Source organism: Sarcophilus harrisii, chromosome 1, assembly GCF_902635505.1.
Source record: "Sarcophilus harrisii chromosome 1, mSarHar1.11, whole genome shotgun sequence".
NCBI classification, from domain to species: Eukaryota; Metazoa; Chordata; class Mammalia; order Dasyuromorphia; family Dasyuridae; genus Sarcophilus; species Sarcophilus harrisii.
In genome coordinates, this window is record NC_045426.1 from 698,709,866 (window position 1) to 698,730,226 (window position 20,361).

General features: G+C 45.0%; 1 protein-coding gene across 1 annotated transcript; it reads right to left on the minus strand.

The window, feature by feature from the left end:
• Positions 1 to 1,190: 1,190 nt before the first annotated feature.
• COQ5 (coenzyme Q5, methyltransferase) lies at positions 1,191 to 10,177 on the minus strand. Its single transcript, XM_003761106.3, has 7 exons — positions 9,944 to 10,177; positions 8,513 to 8,662; positions 5,979 to 6,200; positions 3,842 to 3,948; positions 2,119 to 2,207; positions 1,849 to 1,960; positions 1,191 to 1,774 (listed from the first exon to the last, which is right to left on the minus strand). Exons 1-7 carry the CDS (start codon positions 10,116 to 10,118, stop codon positions 1,673 to 1,675), a joined length of 957 nt encoding a protein of 318 aa, XP_003761154.1. The 5' UTR covers positions 10,119 to 10,177; the 3' UTR covers positions 1,191 to 1,672.
• Between the last annotated feature and the right edge of the window lie 10,184 nt (positions 10,178 to 20,361).

The window sequence follows — 20,361 nt, forward strand, 5'->3', positions numbered from 1 at the left end:
CTTGATGGAACCCTGCCCTATAATGATCAGCTCCTCGGGTGACAGAAATGTGCAAATCTGGGGTCTTAGAACTGAATCCCTTTTCTTGCTGAATCTCACAGTTTGGCTGTTGGTGAAAAGCACTTACTGAGTCAGTAAGCCCATGACTATCCACAGATTCAACAGAATTGAGGAGCTTCATGTCAGCTTGCTATCATTTATTAGAACAGCTCTGCTACACAACTCAGCAGTCCCCTAAGTAGGCGAGAGATCGAGGTTTCTCAGCATCGACCCCCAAATACAAATGATTCCCACCTCCCCAATACTAATGGAGGGTGAGGTTTTGACGTGACCCTCGCCTGTCTCTGCCAGAAAATGGGGACAGATCACCAAAAATCTATTTTTGACTCCGATATGTTTCCATGGAGATGAGACGGGACTGACGAAGCACTAAATTCTTTCCTAGCCTGCTCGTCCCTGTTCCTGTTGAAGCAAAAGATTTTTAAACAAAGTCACAGCCTATTAACTTCCTATTTGATTGAGATTTAATTGCAGTTCCCTTGTGGCCAGCGTTAGGAAGGAATCTAACTGGTGTTCCGGGATACAGGTTGGACAAGCTCTGCGAGGGAAGTGACTGTTAGGGGCTGGTGTTTGGGTGTTAGGAATAAAGATGGAGCCAAGAGCAGGGAGATGTTGGCTAGGATGCAGCATATATCTCTGTGCCCTTTCAAGTATAATTACACAGTTACTCCCCGCAAGAAAGAAGCTGCTGGACAACTCAGCCCCAGGTGGCTTTCTCTAACTTTCTTAGTGCAAGAACCTCAAACTGAATTCAAAAAGCAAAATTCTCTGCCCAGAATTTTGAATTGCTTGTTGCAAGCTTTCAAATGGGTGAAGGGCAGGTAAGATCAGAGATTCTGGGGGTGCCTTCCTTACTCTTTATATAGGGAAGGAAATTGGCCCAGGGAGTGGAAAAAATGACTGGGCCGTGATGAGCTAGGATTTGCGATCAGGGCTCTTTCTACCCCATGCCAGAAGAGTCCAGAATCCAGTCTAACTTGTGCAAAGAAGGCAGCTCTGATGGCAGGATGAACTGTCTCAATTTCTAGGCCTCTATTCACCTTGTTGAGTGGGGGGTTACATATCTTAGCCCCAAGCAGAGCCCTAAGCCCTCCTGGCACCTGTGAGAAATATACAGAACAGCAGAGAAATCAGACCCAAGTCAAGTTGTTTAATACGCTGTGCGGGGACACACAGAAGCCAGAAGCACACAGTGTTTGACTGGGCACATCGTACGGTCCTAGGACTAAAGGATGACTGGGTGTGTGTCTGTGGGAGGAGGTCCTTCCTTTCTTCTCCCCAACAAGGGCTCCCCGATTTCCCCTTCGGGATGGCGGGGTGGGGAGGCTCGGGCCACAGAACCTGTTCAGTTGGCGCTTCGGTGCTCCTTCCCCTCTCCCCACCCACACACTTGCACATCCAAGAACTAACAGAAGGCGTACGTGGCAACTGAACCAAACGCCACCCAACAGCACCAGCTGAGCACTGAAGGAATGACGTGCCTCCTTCCATAACCAAGGCTGGCTGGTCGTTTCAGCCCCTAGCTCCTAAGGCCGGAGCTCTGCAAGAGAGCTTCATAGACTCTCTGAGGCTCTTCCCCCGACTGCGCAGCGGGAGGCGGGCTCAGCGGGGCTCACAGCTTGAAGCCGGAATGGATGGCCACAATGCCTGACGTGAGGCTCTCGTAGGCCACCTTCTGAAAGCCGGCATCTTCAATCATCTCCTTGAACTCCTCCTAAAAAGCAGGAGAAAGATTAGCCGAGAAGACCTGGAATCGGGCCGTGGAAGGGAGCACTGGGGGCTACTCACTTGTGGTGGGAAACGTCGGATGCTCTCCACAAGGTACTGATAGGACTTCCAGTCCCCGGCAATGACTTCTCCCATTACTGGAATGACCTGGAAGCTATACAGGTCATAGAGCCTGGACAGGAAGGCAAATGGCAGAGGCTGCAAATAGCTAGACTAGGACTTCCCTTCCAGTACAACCCTCCATGGTTCTCCCTCCATGGCCCTCCCTCAGCCAGCATTTCCCAAGGCCAGGAAGTGCAAGAACCTAGCCAGGGAGTATGCTCTCCCTACCTGGAAATGATGGGGTTGTTCACCTGGCTAAACTCCAGGCAGAGAAACCTGCCTCCTGGCTTCAGGACTCGGTGGGCTTCCTGAAGTGCCTGAGAGAGACAAGCAAACAAGAGCATCTCTGTGGGGGAGGCCTCACAAGTCCCACAGAGGGAGGGCTGCATGGTCTCTCCACCACGTGTCTGGGTTGAAGAGAACCGCTCCCTCCCACGTTCTTCCAGACAGCGACTGGGGCTCAAACAATCCCAGAGTCCCTCTAAGCTGGTCTCTCACACCTCCAAGATCCTGGGGGTCGAGACTCACCAGACCACCCTCCAGCTCAAAAGAAGATTTGGTCACTAGTTCTGGAGACAGACAAATCTGCGGGGATCATGTAAAAAATTAAGACTCCATGAGGGAGACCCTTGGACTACAATGACCTCGTCCAGAGTACGTGGGCCGTGGCTGGGGGAAGGGCCAGCTCAGGAAAACCTGTGGGTTGGAGCTTATTTGTGGCTAGTTTTCTTCTTGGAGAAAGGCCAAAGGTCACCTCTACTTATCAGGGAGACATTGAAGGACTCTAGAACGGGACCCAGATCTGTCACTTAGCACCAGCGACATGGCCATGAAGATATAAGTCAATGTGGCTACTGCTAAAGCATGTTCTAAAAAATCTGTGCTAAGAACTGGAAATGGGGCAACAGGGTGCCCACCCATCGGGGACCAGCTAAACAAATTACAAGTAAATGTAATGAAATATCACTGTGCCAGAGAAATGATGAAATGGACAGTTTCAAAAAGGACTGGGAAGACCTGTAAGATCCGACTCAGAGTAAAGAGAGCAGAGACTACAGATGATCCACTGAGAAAGACTTGAAAATACTGAATAATGCAAAGCCCCACCATGATCTCTGCCTGATTTGGATTCCTTCTAAACATAGAAAGACGCAGACATCTTTGGACATGGCCAATGTGGGAATCTGCTTTACCTGATGATGCATGAATACTGCCCAAAAGCTTTTTTTCCTTTTTTTGTTGGAGTCAGGGGGATGGGAAGGAAAGGAAATAAAAGCTTATTAATTAAAAAAAAAAATTGATAATCTGAGATGAAAGAGACCAATAGCTTGATATTCCTTTCCCCTCCAAATCAGGCAGAGATCATGGTGGGGCTTTGCATTATTCAGTATTTTCAAGTCTTTCTCAGTGGATCATCTGTAGTCTCTGCTCTCTTTACTCTGAGTCGGATCTTACAGGTCTTCCCAGTCCTTTTTGAAACTGTCCATTTCATCATTTCTCTGGCACAGTGATATTTCATTACATTTACTTGTAATTTGTTTAGCTGGTCCCCGATGGGTGGGCACCCTGTTGCCCCATTTCCAGCTTTACAAGCAGAAGACAGTCTAGGATACTTAAGAAAGATGGTATCTGGCTATCCAGGCAGCAATGGACTCTGGGAGTTTTGCTTTGGGCAAAACATCACCACAAGTCAGCCAAGCGGTCTGCACTGAGCCCTGGGCTGGGCCCGATCCTTTGCTCTAGGAGGTGGTAGTGCCCCCCCAAAGGCAGCCATGACACACTGGAACATGGTGTGTGTTTAACAGACTTCTCAGACACCACGCCCTGTGAGAGCTTGCTTGGAGCTTATGAAAGACCCTGACCAGAGCCTGAAACAGGTCTCCCAGCCCAAACGCTGTCGCCCCTTCTGCCTCCCAGCCAGAGAGCTGCCTCTGCTGCCCTCCAGGCTCACCCGGTCAATGTGTGTGACATTTCGGATCCCAAAGGCAATGGTGTAAACATCGAACTTGTCGTCATCGAAGGGCAGCTCCTCGGCATCGCCCACCACCCATGCCAGGCCTAGAAGAAAACAGCGTGTGAGCTTTTCCCAGGGGTTTCCCTCTGCCCCCGAAAGCCCATCTGGGGCGAGGGCCGACTTTCCCCCGAGGGACCACAGTGGAACCCTGGAGTTAGTTTACTTGATTCATTCATGAAGCCAACGTTTATTAAGGATCTGCCCACTGAGGGCAGAACCAGCAAAGTCCAATTCACATCTAACATTCAACCACCAAATGGCCATTTAGGCTCTACTTAAAGACCTCTATGATAGAGGAAGGGGGAAGCTCTACTTCCAGAGGCAGACTGCTCCATTTTGGATCGTTCCAATTATTAGAAATGTTTTCCTTTTATTCTATCTAAATCTACGGTCTGATCCCCTTTTTGGATCATAAGATCCCAGATTGCTAGAATGAGAATATTAGGCCAACTCCACAATAATGCTGGAGGGAATTGTTATCAGAAAGAGCAGTGCCCTTTCAGCACCCTCCCCATCCACCCAGATCTTTCTTCAGCACCACGCCCTTCCCTCATCTCCATCATCTTGTCTCCTTGCCACAGCTGCAGGGCCAGGTGACCTCCCTGCTGGCCCCATGGACATTTCCAGCAATGCTCTGCTTCTCCAGACGAGCTCCAGCATTCATTGACCACAAAGTACAACCCAATGGGATCCATGGACTCCCCACAGCTGCAGTGACTCCAAGGCCCTTCTCACCAGGACACCCGGGACTACCTTCTATGGGGCAGTGCCTGAGCCAGGTGGCTGCATTTCCATGTTATGAACCATGTGTTGTGTTGGAAACTCCATTAACATGGCAGGAAAATGTAAGTTTTGCTTTCAGAGCATCCATCCCAAGAGGAAAGATATACTACACTGGACTCAAAGTTTCTCACATCTTTCTTCTAAACTAATTTCTACTTTAGGCTCTTAACTCCTTTATTTGGATTGACCTTGTTTTTGGTAAGGGATGGACCTACTACAAAAAGACAGATGATGGGACAAAAGAGAGAATTGAAAAGGGAGAGTTGGGTGGCAGGAAGTTCTGAATTCAAATATGATCCCAGACACTTCCTAGCTGTGTGAATACAGACAAATCTCTCAGTCTGTGGCTGCTTCTGTCACATCATCTGTAAAATGGGGATAATAGTATCTGCCTCAAATGAGATAATAGTTACAAAGCACTTTGAAAGCCTTAAAATGTTATAGAAATGCTAGCTCCTTCTGTAGAGCTTAGCAATATTAAATCAACCTTTGACCCCGTGATTCAGAAACCTGTGATAAGTAGATTTACAGAAGCCTAGAGGTCAGGTCAACTATGTTCCCATCACTTTTCATGAGCAAACTGAAGCACAGAAAGCAGCTGTGAGGGAGCCAAACTCACTTAGGGAATTCCCTGGTGGCTGAGGCAAGAATCCACTTCTCCAGACTTCCAGTGATCCAGGTCCGTGGGATGTACCTTTTATTTCCTGAGGCTGGCCACTTTATTTATTTGTTTGTTTTTCTGCTGAGGCAACTGGGGTTAAGTGACTTGCCCAGGATCACACAGCTAGGAAGTGTTGAGTGTCTGAGGCCATATTTGAACTCAGGTCCTCCTGATTCCAGGGTTGGTGCTCTATCCACTGCGCCACCTAGCTGCCCCCAAGGCTGGCCACTTTAAAGCTATGCTCCAGAGAACAGATAACAGCATTACTTCAGCTTCCTGCTACCAGGAAGGTAGAAGTGCAGGAGGAAGTCCAGGAGGCAAACAGTGTGCCTTTGTCATCCTTGGGACTGAGTGGGCTGACACTGAGACAAATGGGTGGGCCAGAGCTGGGGAAAGTAATTCCTGCTGAGAGAGGCAGGAGAAGAAAGAAGGACTGGGATAAACAAGGAGCAAAGCTAAATGCAGAAGAGAAAGGCCCTAAGCAAGACCGCTCCGTTCTCTTTGTATGTGACATGCCCCCCAACAAAAATCCAATGGGATCAGCTGGGCAATGGGGCTACCTGGAGGTGGAATTCACACAAAAAGCACTTATTAGGGCCATTCCCTTTGCCTACTTCCTGCAGGACCTACCTTTTTTGTGGCCCAAGGTCTGTGCTTTCTGCTTTCCAACTTTGAGCATTTCTTTGTTAATGTCACAGACGACCACATGGGATTCCCCCAACGAACACCGGCTATTCTGGTACCACTTGGCAATGTCTCCAAAGGATAAATTTTGATGGGATTTCAGCTCCCTCTGCTGCCGTCTCTGGTTCTGAGCCTTGATGTAATTAAGGAATCGGAAGGCAATGTCTCCTGTATAATCAAATAAAATGAGAGGTTCTTGGAACATGGGATGGTCCATTCAAAATGGGATGGACCACACCAGTGTGTAGGCTGACTGGCCAGGGAAACTCAAGACCCTCTCCATACCAAAATTATTTCTTAATCTATATGACTTTTTACAGATCAGAGATTTATTACCAGCTAATTTTTCCCAGGTACATGTAAAAACAATTTTGGTATACATGTACACTTAGTTTTTACATATTTCCACACATATGTTGGGAGGAGAAAAATCAGAACAAAAGGGAAAAACCATGAGAAAAAAAAAAGGTGAAAAATAGTATGTATTGATCAGTCTCCATAGTTCTCTCTTCAGATGCAGATGGCCTTTTCCATCCAAAGTTTATTGGGATTACGTAAGATCACGGAATCATTGAAAGGAACCAAATCTATCTATCATAGTCAATTGTTTTCCTGGTTCTGCTTGTTTCATTTACCATCAGTTCATGTAAATCTTTCTAGGCCTTTCTAAAATCAGCCTGTTCATCATTTTTTAATAGAACAATTATATTCCATTTCTTTCATATATTCAGTTAACTAATGGCATTTTAGAAAACTTTTAGTACATAGACTGCCATATTTAGCCCCAGAATCTTGGCATGGACTGCTTCAAGATGAAACATGACCTAATAGGTAAAGTGTTGGGAAGGCCCGGCTCCAGATCCTTACTTAGACACTTAAAAGCTGTAAGGTTTTTTTGTTTTTTTGGTGGTAAGGTCTAATGAGAGAAGGTAATTTGTAGTGACTTTTTCAGACCAGACTGCCTACATACACACTGGCCATCATCCTGATGCCCCTCCAACCAGAACCTTGTTAACTAGAGTGGAACCAGTTGCTAACCTGTGGGTAGCTAGAACCAAAACAGAAGAGATAGCAGAGTTAGGACACAAACAGAAGTATAATTAATTCAGATATAATTAATTTCAGAATGAGGAACTCTTCCCCCAGAAGGAGGGCTTAACATGCTGAACCAAAGGCTGGTCTTATATTCCACAAATGAGCTGGATTGTTAGTGGAATTGTGAACTCATCCAGCCATTTTGGAGAGCAATTTGGAACGATGCCCAAGGGACTATCAAACTGTGCCTATCTGTTGATCCGGCAGTGTCTCACTGGGCTTATATTCCAAAGAGATCATAAAGGGGGGGATTGTGAATGTGAGGGACGACACTGGAAAATAGGGGAAGCTAAATCTGTCAGTGGACACCTGGTGTTGGTACAAGCAGTACACTTTGCCAGAAGGTGATATCATCCCAGAAAGCAGAGGATTATTGTTAAGCCAAGCTCAGGACACAGCCTGCTTACTGGACCTTAGCGCTGGGAAACAGGGTACCTCCAAAATATTCTGATACCCTGGAATAACTATGAGCTCTGACAGGTAAGCACAGTCTGGCCCCTTAAAATTGCTGAAATTTGATAACTTAACCATTCACATCATCAGGGATAAAGAGAATGAGGACAGGGATAGAATTTTAAGATTTACCAGGTGCCTATTTTCCCCACAGCCACCTTCAACGTCCAGCTCCCAGGTACAAGTATTCTGATTTTCCAATGTACTGTATTATCTAATGGATACAAAGGAATTTTAGGATAGCTGGCTACATGAAAAAAAGTATCCAGGGAAGGAAATAAAATATTATTGCTTTTCAATGATAATGCTTTATACAATGTCTTACACATAAAAAGCAGTTAGCAAACACTTGCTGTGTACTATACTGATAGTTTAAAAGAGCTGTGATTTTAGTGATGTGAATTAGCGGATAAGGAATAAGTTGAGGCCCTTCTATTATGTCACAAGTGGCAATTCATCAAGGCCACACAATTAGAAGAAAGTCTGGCTCCAAATCTGCCCCTTCCTACTATATTAAAATGGCCAATTAAAGAAAAAGTAAAAAATAAAATTTAGGTTCAAAGATGAAACAATAATCACCTAGTTTGAAAGTCTCATGAGACTAAAAATAACCATTTTCTTTTGTAATTCTTTCATTACTAATACCATAGCTCCAGGATGCAGCAGACTTCTCCGTGGCTTTGGTCTATACCACTCAACTCAATACTGATCAAATGCCTTGTACTATAGGTTAGAAGTACTAAAATGAAGGTGTTCAAAGACCCTGACCTTAAAAAGCTTGTACTCGGAAGGTAAAGAACAGTAAATAGCGCCTGCCATTTCTATGGGGCATTTTTATCACATACACTTTCTACTTCTGGCTCTGATTAACCCAAGAAGGACTGACCCAATGATGTGACCAAGATAAATCAAGGTACAAAATTGGATACTACCTGTGCCTCCAGCCACATCAAGGAGCTTGGTTCCAGAGAACGGGTGCATCTTCTGTAACAGCAAATCCTTCCAAAGCCGGTGGATCCCCAAACTCATTGAATCGTTCATCACGTCATACTTTTTGGCCACACTTTCAAATACATGGTAGACTAAAGTGGGTTTAAAAAAGCCCATCACAAATGTGTTACTGAGACACAATTCACTGAGAAGATTTTACAAGAAAAGGCCTTAGATAAGACTATCTGTCTCTGGACAGGTCTCAGTCTGGTAGCCTCTGGAAGGCCCTTCATCTGTCTCCTCCCTGGCTCACCTGGGCCAACAGCCTAAACAAAAATATTCTTTTGGATCAGACCTGAGATTGCAGGGATTCTTAAGGAGTAAATTGTCAGTTCTTCCATGTCCTTAAATGCCCCTCCCTTCACAAAGGATCCTGCCCAATAGCGGCTCTCTCCTTCCTCTAAACAAATGTGAATCTACATTATTTCTATTACAGGCGTCAGGGAATTTTAGAGATGGAAGGTATCACCTAGTTCAGCTCATAAGCTGAGAAGCCATCCACCTTGACAAATGGTTATCGCGCAAGTGCTTCCAGATGTGCAAAGAAGCCACAATATCCCAAGCTAGCTCATTCCACTTTTGGATAGTTCCGGTCATTAAAATAAGTTTCCCCAACATCCAGCCTAAATTTTCTTCTTTTAACTGTCCCTCCCCAGTCCTGTTCCTTCAGTTCTTCCTCCAGCTGTTCTCTGCAGTTAAGGGAAATAAGCCTTTCTTCTGACAACCCACCTGATCTCCTGCCTATTCTAGCCCCTCAAGACGCTGGGACACTCCCAGCGTGTCAGATCCCTCAATCCTCTCACCCTAAACCCTCACAGCATAATCTCAAGTTCCTTATGCATCCCCTCTCCCTAGCTCTCTCCTCCCATCCCCCCAGACCCTTTCCTTCCCTTCACAAACCTCTCACTGCTTCCCCACATATTCCCAGAGCTTGGGTGCAGCCCCTCCCCCGTCGTGCTGCTCTTTGCATCTGCCCCTTCCTCTCCTGGCCCCCTCCCCAAATCGAGAAACTTATTCAAATGGGTTATTTATAAGGCGCTTAGCACAGTACCTGGTAAACAGGAGGTGCCATATAAATGCTTCCCGCCATTTCCCCTGCCTTCAGCTCCCATACACCCCCTCTCATTGGGCTATTTCCCCCCTCATCTTTCCCAGGCCTCGCCTTCATCCTTCTAACCCCTTACTCTCCCTTCCTCCCAGTTCTTTGAGCCCTTCCCCATCCCTTCATTTCCTACCGCCTGCAGCAAGCTCTGGCCCCGCCCACCTGCTTTAGGCCCCTCCTTTCCCTGGCTCACACCCCGCTCGTCCTCCTTTAGGCCCCTCCCCTCCTCGGACCCCGCCCCCTCTTTAGACCCGCCTCCTCCTTGCTTCACCTTTATCCCCCTTCTCTTCCTCAGACACCGTTTCAAATCCGAAATGCGTGTCCGCCTTTGGCTTCCCATTGGACAGCGGCCGGACCCAGGCCCAAGGCGGCCGCAGAGACAGCAGGGCCCGCTTCCAGCCCCGGCCGCTCAGCTGCCCCAGAGCGCGGCTCCTGCACACCACCATGACGACCCGGTGACCAAAGAACTAGGCAGCTCGGGCGCGTGACGTCAGGGACGGTCCTAGCCAATGACGGAGGGCCTCGGAACCGCCTCCCCGGAAATCAAGATCTGGGAAACCGGAAGTCTGGGGGCGGGGCTTAGAAGTGGTGTTTTCGCTGTTGCGCTCAGTCCTGTTCCCTCGTGGTCCTTCCACAGGTTGTCGCGTCGGGATGGAACGCTCTTCTGCCACCTACAGGGATGAGGCTGGCGCTGCCCATCTCCTGCGAAGGTAGAGGCGAAAGCGCTGTCAGGCAGCCCAGACAAGCCAGCTTGGTAGGCTCTGTCATCCCAGGGCTGCCCTTCGGCTTCTCAGCTTTTCTTGGGCTGAATTCGCATAGAAGCTGGTGTCCAGGGACGGGCGAGGGCTGCGACCCTGAGCGCCGCATCTAACTAGTGCCTGTAACATTTAAAGGAAAGTGAAACTGGGACAGTAAAATAGCAGTGCCTCCCAGCGAGGTTGCAAAGGGTCCGTTCAGATTTTTGCGGAATTAGCCTTGCAGCCCTTCCAGCCTTCCACAAATGCGCGCTGTTGTTATAGTCTACCCAAATAACTGATTTTCCCCAGCATTTGGAGCTCACCGAAAACATCTGGGAAAACGCCGTTAGCAGATGTTTTCACAGCAGCGATCTTGTCTCACCCTGACTCCACGTGGCTGGGACGGTTTTTCTGGTTCTTTACATTTTGAGAACTTTTCATTCAACTTTTTTTTGGACTTTATGAGTATTTGGGACAGCAGTGAATCGCCATTTTATTTTTTCTTAATTTTAATATAAAGATGAATCTTTATAATCTTTTGTAAAAAGTTGTTCATAACCTTTGCATGTATCGTAAAAAAAAACAACGTCATGATGCACTTTTGGTAGAGGTTTTTTTTCTTTTTTTTTGGATTCTCAAAGATATTTGGGATTTGGAATAGATTTTGCATTTGTTGTGTTGTGATTTGGTATGTTAGTTTATATGCAGGCCAGCAAGTTCTCTGTGTATTTTCTGACCAATTCCTGGTTTCTAACCAGGTATTTTATTGCTATCAGATTTCTGTAATTTAAAGAGATAGATCTGTTGCGGTGTCTACCATTTCCTTGAAAAAACTGTTTCAAGCAATCTGGACTTCATAAGAATGACTTTTTTCTGTAATTTCTGGTGATAATGACCTGACTTGATTATTATTGTTATTATTGTCATTAATGATCTTCCTATATATAGTCTATTTTCAGTGAAATCTTGTTTGCATAATATCAGCATTGAAAGGGACCTCAGAGATCATATAGTCCAACCTATACCTGCCCAAGAATTTCCACCATAGTAGTCATTACATCAACAAGCATTTAGTAATATACTAAATACTCCTAATAGTATACCACTCCTAGTTGTAGTATACAAGTATACAAGCTCCTAGTATATGCTAAATTCTAGCCCTACAAAGAAAGTCATAACATTAGGAGCTCCCATTTTAACAGAGGCTACCAACAGGATATATTGGAAATAATCAACAGAGATAAGGAACATGCAAGTGGTCACTTAGTTTTGTTTTTTGTTTGTTTTTTTTTTTTGTTTGTTTGTTTGTTTTGCTGAGGCAATTGGGGTTAAGTGATTTGCTCAAGGTCACAGCCAGGAAGTATTAAGTGAATGAGGTCAGATTTGAACTCGGGTACCCCCTGACTTCAGGGCTGATGCTCTCTCCACTGTACCAACTAGCTTCCCTGGCACTTAGCTTTTGTGGAAGATTTCCTTTGAGAGGGAGGAGTCATATGCTACTTTTGCCAGCTCCAGGGAAAAGTTTTCTCTTTCCTATAGGAAATTTTTTACTGGACTTTACAACTCACAGTTTTAATGGGATTGCCTAGTTATCTCTTAGTTTGTACTTCACATAAATCTACCAATTTACATCCCTTTTGGGAGGCTGATAGGTAGCATGGAAGGAAAACACAGAACTGGAGTTAGTAGGATCTGAGTTCAAATTTGACCTCAGACACACACTGTGTGACCCCAGCCACGTTATTTCACCCTGTTTGCCTCACTTTCCCATCTGTTAAACAAGCTGCAGGAGGGAACGGCAAACCATTCCACGTATATTTGCCAAGAAAAATCTCAAAGAATTATATCTGGGAAGCTGATTGGTGTTGGTTATTCCTTTATGGTATTGTATATTTATTAATTTTCAGCACAGTATTTTTCCAATTATCTCATTTTATCCTCATTAGATCTTTGATAAGTAAGTAGGGTTCTTTGCTATCAGTTTGTCCTGGGAGAAATTGTGGTTAAGTGAAGCATAATTGCCTGGAACATGGTAGGTACGGAATAAATGCTTGTTGACTGACTGCCTATAGTGCCATGGTCTCCTTCCCTCCTTCCCCAAACTCCATGAGACCAGTCTTAATATTTAGAGTTGGACAATTTAAGATTATCCATTTCACTTCAACCTTTCATTTTATTTTCCATATAGTTGAAGCCCAGGAAAAAAAAAAACCCAAAACATTATTTACCTAAAGTCATTTAGGTTGTATGTAGAAGAGGCAAGTGTTGAACTAAGGCTTTCCTGCTCCAAAGTAGAACTTTCTCTGCTTTCAAAAAAATAAAAAGACCCGGACAACATTATTCCTTGAATTCAATGATTATACGTGTTCCACCTATTTTTTGAAGTCTCATGGGTGGGCAGCGGATAGATATGTCGTGCTAAGCACTAGCTGTGGAGCTTTCCGTTTAACGAGTTAGAAGCAGCCAGCACTTAGCCCCCTCCCCTATTTCCTGCTGCCATAAGCTGGCATCTTCAGCTCCAGTTGGCACTGTAGGGGCGGTTTCCTCACCCCCCCGTTCTTTTCACATTCTGTGTTTATGGAAGGGAGAATGCAGACCATCTTGAGCAAAGGGAGGAAGGGGGTGGCGAGTTTTTGCCTGCTTTTCCATATGTTTCCTTTTTGAGTCCTGTTTTTGATGTATTTATGTTGTAAAGGATTCTCGGAGTTCTTAGAGAAAGCACACAAGACCCCAAGAGTTTATCATGAAATGAAAAAACTTCTGAAAGACAGATATGATCTAATCTAATTTGCAGAGACCAGAAATGAGGCAAAAGAAAAATCAATTGTAACCAGCATCTTTTGCACCTGAGGCAAGTGGCTAGGAGGGAGGTGGGGGCAGTAGCAGCTATGGTGGTCTGCACTCATCAGGGTGTTACTGAAAGGGGTAGGACTCACGATGAACTCCAGGATGAGGCAGCTGCCGCACCTGTCTGCTCTCGAGTATGGGAGGGAGTCTCCCAGGATAGTACTATAGGTATTGTCCAAGTTGTCCACCTATTCCCAGCCGATGGCACATCCCTACAATCCCTACTGGGAAGATTGAGACTGTGGATATCTTGAGCTCAGGAGTTCTGAGCTACAGTGCATGGCAATTAAAAGTCTGCCCTAAGCTTGGCATTAATGTGGTTTGGAGAGGACCACCATATTGCCTGAGGAGGAGGGAACCAGGCTAGATTAGAAATGGAGCTTCCCCAATAAACTGGGAAAATATTTTTACAGTCAAAGGTTCTGATAAAGGCCTCATTTCCAAAATATATAGAGAATTAACTCTAATTTATAAAAAATCAAGCCATCCTCCAATTGATAAATGGTCAAAGGATATGAACAGACAATTCTCAGATGAAGAAATTGAAACTATTTCTAGTCATATGAAAAGATGCTCCAAGTCATTATTAATCAGAGAAATGCAAATTAAGACCACTCTAAGATACCACTACGCACCTGTCAGATTGGCTAAGATGACAGGAAAAAATAATGATGATTGTTGGAGGGGATGTGGGAAAACTGGGACATTGATGCATTGTTGGTGGAGTTGTGAACGAATCCAACCATTCTGGAGATCAGTTTGGAACTATGCTCAAAAAGTTATCAAACTGGGCATACCCTTTGATCCAGCAGTGTTATTACTGGGCTTATATCCCAAAGAGATCATAAAGAAGGGAAAGGGACCTGTATGTGCCAAAATGTTTGTGGCAGCCCTCTTTGTAGTGGCTAGAAACTGGAAACTGAGTGGATGCCCATCAGTTGGAGAATGGCTGAATAAATTGTGGTATATGAATATTATGGAATATTATTGTTCTGTAAGAAATGACCAATAGGATGATTTCAGAAAGGCCTGGAGAGACTTACACAAACTGATGCTGAGTGAAACAAGCAGGACCAGGAGATCATAATATACTTCAACAACAATACTATATGATGACCAGTTCTGATGGACCTGGCCATCCTCAGCAATGAGATCAACCAAATCATTTCCAATGGAGCAGTAATGAACTGAACTGACTCCATATGTAATGGAGACTTACAGGACCAGCTACGGCCAAAGAAAGAACTCTGAGAGATGACTAAAAACCATTACATTGAATTCCCAATCCCTATATTTTTGCCCACCTGCATTTTTGATTTCCTTCACAAGCTAATTGTACAATATTTCAGAGTCTGATTCTTTTTCTACAGCAAAATAACAGTTTGGTCATGTATACTTATTGTGTATCTAATTTATATTTTAATATATTTAACATCTACTGGTCATCCTGCCATCTGGGGGCGGGGGGTAAGAGGTGAAAAATTGGAACAAGAGGTTTGGCAATTGTTAATGCTGTAAAGTTACCCATGCATATAACCTGTAAATAAAAGGCTATTAAATTTAAAAAAAAAAAAAAAAAAAAAAAAGAGAAATGGAGCTTCCCTGCTGATCACTAGTGCCATGGGGCTCATGGGTAGTCCCTGGGCAAGATGAAGAAACCTTTTATACTCACAGATGGATCTATTGACCAATAGGTAGAAATAGACAGCCCACCCTAAAGCAAAAGTATTCTTGTCTTCTTTTTCTGATTATGGGACTAAGCACCTTCTAAGTCATTTTGGAAATGATTTAACAATGTAAGATAGGCTTAGTTGTTTTGAGTGAAGGTGGGAAGGGGGAGGACAGTAGAAGAAAGTACATTTTCACTTTTTTCTATTATCCCTTAAAAGGAAGAGAAGCCAGCCAGGGATGCCCTTTTATGCGACTTCTACATTCAGTGATGGAATCAGACACCCAGAACTGAAGGCCTAATCTCAGTCTAATCCACTTTCTTGTACTTTTGATTTCTTTAGATTTTTAGATTGTTGGGTTTTAATTTATTATATTTCAGAGGAGGACACTGAACTCCGGAGATATGAAGAATTTGGCCCAGGGTCACAGAGATGTGTGAGAGGTTAAGATTAGGCACCAGCTCCTCCTGAACCTTTTAGATCCCAAACCTTAGTCATAAAAGCTTAACCATAATAAAGGAACGATCCAGGGCAGAAATTTGGATACAGCTGGATCTTAGGCGTCTTGGATATGAGATAAGGTTCCAAATGACTCAGGATACAGCTACAGGCTCCTTTCATTGATGGTACTGGATAAAATGGTAATGGGGGAGTAGAGGAAGGCCTGAGCTGGAGAGGTTTTGTAGTTCTTGGAAGTAGACTTTTGTACTTATCAATCAAACATTTATTAAGCACCTACTACATACCAAGCACTGTGCTAAGCAGGTTTGTCTCGTGAGGACAAGCTTCTGCTAAATCTGGAAAGTTCTTATCACCATAAGGTTGTCTATACAGCTGAGGAGTGTCTGAGAATAGAGTAGAATTCTGTTCCTTAGGATGCCACATCTGGTGCTCTATCATCTAGCTGGACCTGAGAGGATGAATCCTTTATTCACCACATCAATCTAATGAAGACTACCTATTAATTAAGCCATTGAGGAAGTGCCCGAATTGATGGCCAAATCACTCATTCTCCTTAGATCTAGCTTCCTTCTTTTACAAAATGAAGGGGAGTTGTACCAGATTTCTCTCCCCTGCCCCAAGCACTCTTTAATGGCCTCTAGCTCTAGAACTAAGATTCTGGGATGAAATCTAGGCCCCTTGAAATACTGACCCGCAGATTAGTAGATACCCTGATTTCATTGCTAAACTTTTATTTATAAAATGCATCATTTGCCTTAAAAACAAAACCAAAAAACTAATGTATGGGAGATAGATTCAGTTGAACAAACATTTATCGTTGAATTCAGCTGATCTTTTCTGAATTCAATTGGCATTTGTGTCCTTGCTAACCTCGTCCATAATATGTCACAAGTTTCAGAGATCAATTCCTTGTATTAAAAGAAGAGGCTAGGTAACACAGTGAATAGACTAGAGAGTAGATAGTAAAGTCAGGAAGACCTGAGTTCAAATTCAGTCTCAGACTCTAGCCATGTGATCCAGGGCAAGTCAGCCTCTATCTGCCTTAGTTTTCTTATCTGTAAAATGGGAATAATAATAATAATAGTTCCCAGTGTTCTTGTAAAGAACAAATGACATGGTATTTGTAAAGAGCTTTTTAAATCTTAAAGTGATATATAAATGCTGCTAGCAGTGAGAGATTCCAGATTTGTTCTTTTCTTCTTCCTTTGTAGCACATTGGTAGTTTTGAGTGGATTTGCTAATGCCTTCCAATGAATAGGGAGGAGTGATACCTTACCTAAGATTTTATTAGTGTGACTGGGACCTCTGGCTGTGGGAACTGCCACTACTTCTAATTCAGATTTCTTACTTCATCTAGAGTTGACAAGTCTTAAATATAAATGACATTGCCCAGGGTCACACAGATAATGTGTGTCAGAGAAAGGACTTGGGGAAAAAAAAGTCCTGGGTTTTCCAGATTCCAAAGCCAGCTATTTGTCAACTATGATTCAGTCTTTCTTTTGATCATGGAACTTCTAAATCATTTATTTTATTTAAAAAATACTTTGATAAGCTTTTGCTTTGTCATGCTTCATTTCCAGTCTATGTCCTTACCCTTCCCACTGTCGTTCCTTATAACAAGGAATAAAAAAAAGATGGAATCATCTATCATCAATATCTATCAATCATTAATCTCATAGAACAATGCACTCAATGCTCCACCTCCCATAGTCCCCCACCTCTGCAAAGAGAACCTTTTGTCTCTTCTTCAGGACCTAGTGGAATCAGTATAATTACTCATAGTTTGGCTTTGTAATTGTAGCTGCCATTTACGTAGCATTTTAAGGTCTGTAAAACACTGTTTCTATTGATTCTCACAACATCCATTTTACACTGAGGCTCCTTCACAGCTTCAAAAACAGTGACTCAGCAGGTTAGGTCAGAGGCCTTCAACTCAGGTACTGTGCTCAAGGGAAGTTAGTACTGGATCTGGAATGGTGAAGGTTCAAATGATGATCTGGGTTCAGGTGTTACCAATGGTCAGTCATTTATCCTTTAGCCTCAGTTTCCTCATTTGAACAATTGGAATAATATACCCAGGACACCTATCTCCCAAGATGCCTATTGAGTACTTTATAAACCTTAAATTGTTCCATAAATGTGCTGGGGAAGGGGAAGAGGGTATGAAAAGAGGAAAGGAGGAAAAGGAATAAACTAATATCCCTGTTCATGCCCATGACTATCTTACACCAACCGCTTTTTGTTCCTTGGTAGCTAAGAGCTTATTGGTGCTGGAGTAGCTCTGGTCAAGGATGTAAATTGGGATCCTTTAAAAAATGTTATGAGGTGTCTAAAGACAATTCTCAGAATGTATGAGTCATCTTGCTGAACTTTAGAAACAGCACCATGATTAGAAGGGGATTTATGATTTGCCAATGTACACTTGGATGAGAAGCTGATTTCACGGCTATGCAAGTCAGCCAAAGGAAGCACAGAGAAGTTGCTGTTGTTCAGTCATTTAAGTCATGTCCAACTCGTTGTGACATCATTTGAGGTTTTCTTGGCAAATATACTGCAGTGGTTGGCCATTTCCTCCTCCAATTCATTTTACAAATAAGGAAACTGAGGCAAAAACGGTTAAATGTCTGAGAGAGAATTTTAACTCGGATCTTCTAGACTTCTTGCCAACCGTTCTATTCACTCCACCACACAGCTGCCTCTCAATCAGTTTCCTGTAAAATAAAGAGATTCAATCAGAAGTTTTCTGTTTACCTCTTATTCTATGTTTTTTTTGAGCCTAACCTTGGGGGTTGAAATGATGAGCTGTTAGATCTTTTCCTTTTAGATCTAATCTGCTTAAGAATTTATTGCTCCTTTAACTACATGAATGTCCCTTCTCCATCAGTCCAAATAAATAGATGACCAATTCTCAAACATTGGTCTTGGGACTTCTTTACACTTACAAATTATTTATCTCATACCCGAGAACTTCTGTTTGTGTGGGTTACATTTCTGTTTGGTGTATTAGAAATTAAGACGTCTTTATTATCATGAAAATAACTGATAACTGACCTAAAGTTCTCCCTTAAAGGGTCTTAGGGACCCCCAGGGATTTCCTGACCACAGCTAGAGAACTGCTGTTTTGGAGTTCTTGGACTGCTCACTTAAGTAACACTGTGTGTTGTGGTTACCGGTCTTTATGCTTGATTCTCTGACAAGTTCCATGAAGGCAGGCATTGTGCCGAGATTACGTGTTGGGCCCAAGGCTCTCCACACAGTAGGTGCTTAACACTATAAAGAGCAGCTCTATGACAGGTGGACCGACCAAATTACTCAGCTAGGAATAGAGGAAGAGCTTAAGATAACGAAAGCAACAGAAAGAACTTTGGAGGGGAAGGGGAAGGTTTGGGGATCAAATCTCGGTTATTCGGGGCCAGTGTGACTTTTGGAAAATTACTTCCCTTCTGTGGACCTCAGTTTACCCAAACAGAATGAGAGGGTTGGGCAGGGTGGTTTTCTGATTCCCTCAGGAGCACGGGTTTAAAGCTGAAAGGGACCTTAGAGTCTAGCTACCTCCTTTATGATAGCAGAGTGCTCACTGTCTCTGATAACAAATCCAGCCTGCGAATCTTCCCCAAAGGTGCCTTGTTACATGCATGTATTTATGTGTGCACTAGACATTTACGTATATATTCAGTGTATTTATGTGTTTGCACACATGAAACCCAAAGGTAAGTGCGCGTGCACACACACACACACACACACACACACACACTGGACCTGGCCCAGGGCGGGCTTAATGCTTGTTGAATTAAAGTCAGCATCTACAAACACAGAGAAACAAGCTTATATTATTTACTTATATGCTGCATTTGTACATTTATAAAGATGCATGAATACTACTGGGCGCGTAGTAGGTACTTAAATCCTTATTGAACTGAGTAGCCACACACAAGGCACGGATGTGCTCATGTTTATGCACATATGTGCATACACGGACACTACGGGGCCCAGAGTAAGAACTTAATAAATGCTCATGAAACAGAATAGAAACAACCCGATTCGCACACGTATGCTCGCACAGACACACGCGTGCGTCTATTACGGCCCCTCCCCCCAGGCAGACAGTAGGAGCTTCAAAAAACTCCTACTAAGTTGACTTGAGCATCCGCAACTGTGCTTTTGCGCTCGCGTGTGCACACGGACGGGACACACCCCTCTTCCCGCTTTGAGCGAGGTCGTCCATCCACGTGGCTTTTCCCGCGGGAGCAGTTCCCAGGCCCGGTGCATAACACCTGCCAGGTACGGGTAGTCGGATCTGGTGCTCTGCGAACTACAACTCCCAGGAGGCCGTACAGTGGGGCCGGCTGATGACGTTAGAGGCCTGCGCGTTTGGCCTGTGTTTGTGCAGCAAGGTTGGCGGGGCCGGAGAAAGGAAGCCGGCCCAAACTACATTTCCCGGTATGCTCCCGGCTCGGCGTCCCCGGTATAAATAGTGCATCCGGGTTCTCGGCGGCGCTGTTTGGCGACTCGTCGCCATTCCCGGAGCAGCTCGGCCTCGGCCCCGGCCCTGAGGCGAGGCGAGTCCCCGACCCCCGCCCCGCGGCGGGAGAGCGAGAGTGTCCGGCCGGCCGGCGGGCGGGGCTCGCGGTCCCTCCATCTCGCCCCGTCCTCTCTCCCTCTCCTCCTCCTCCCCGTCCTCCCTCTCCCTCCGCTCCGCCCCGCTCCGCCAGGCCCGGCCCGGACGTCCGAGCGCCGCCGCCGGCCTTCGCCGCCAGGCCCGAGCCGCGCCCGCCTCGAGCCGCCCCGAACCGGGGAGCCCTCCGCGCTCCGCGCCCGTCCCGATTGAGAAGCCGAGGAAGGAAGCAAGGACAATGTCGCCATGAAGGCCGAGAACCGCTGCCGCCGCCCCCGCCGTCCGCCGCCGGCCCCCAACGCCATGAGCCTGGCTCCCCGCCGCGCCCGCTCCGCTCCGACCGAAGCCGCCGCCGTCC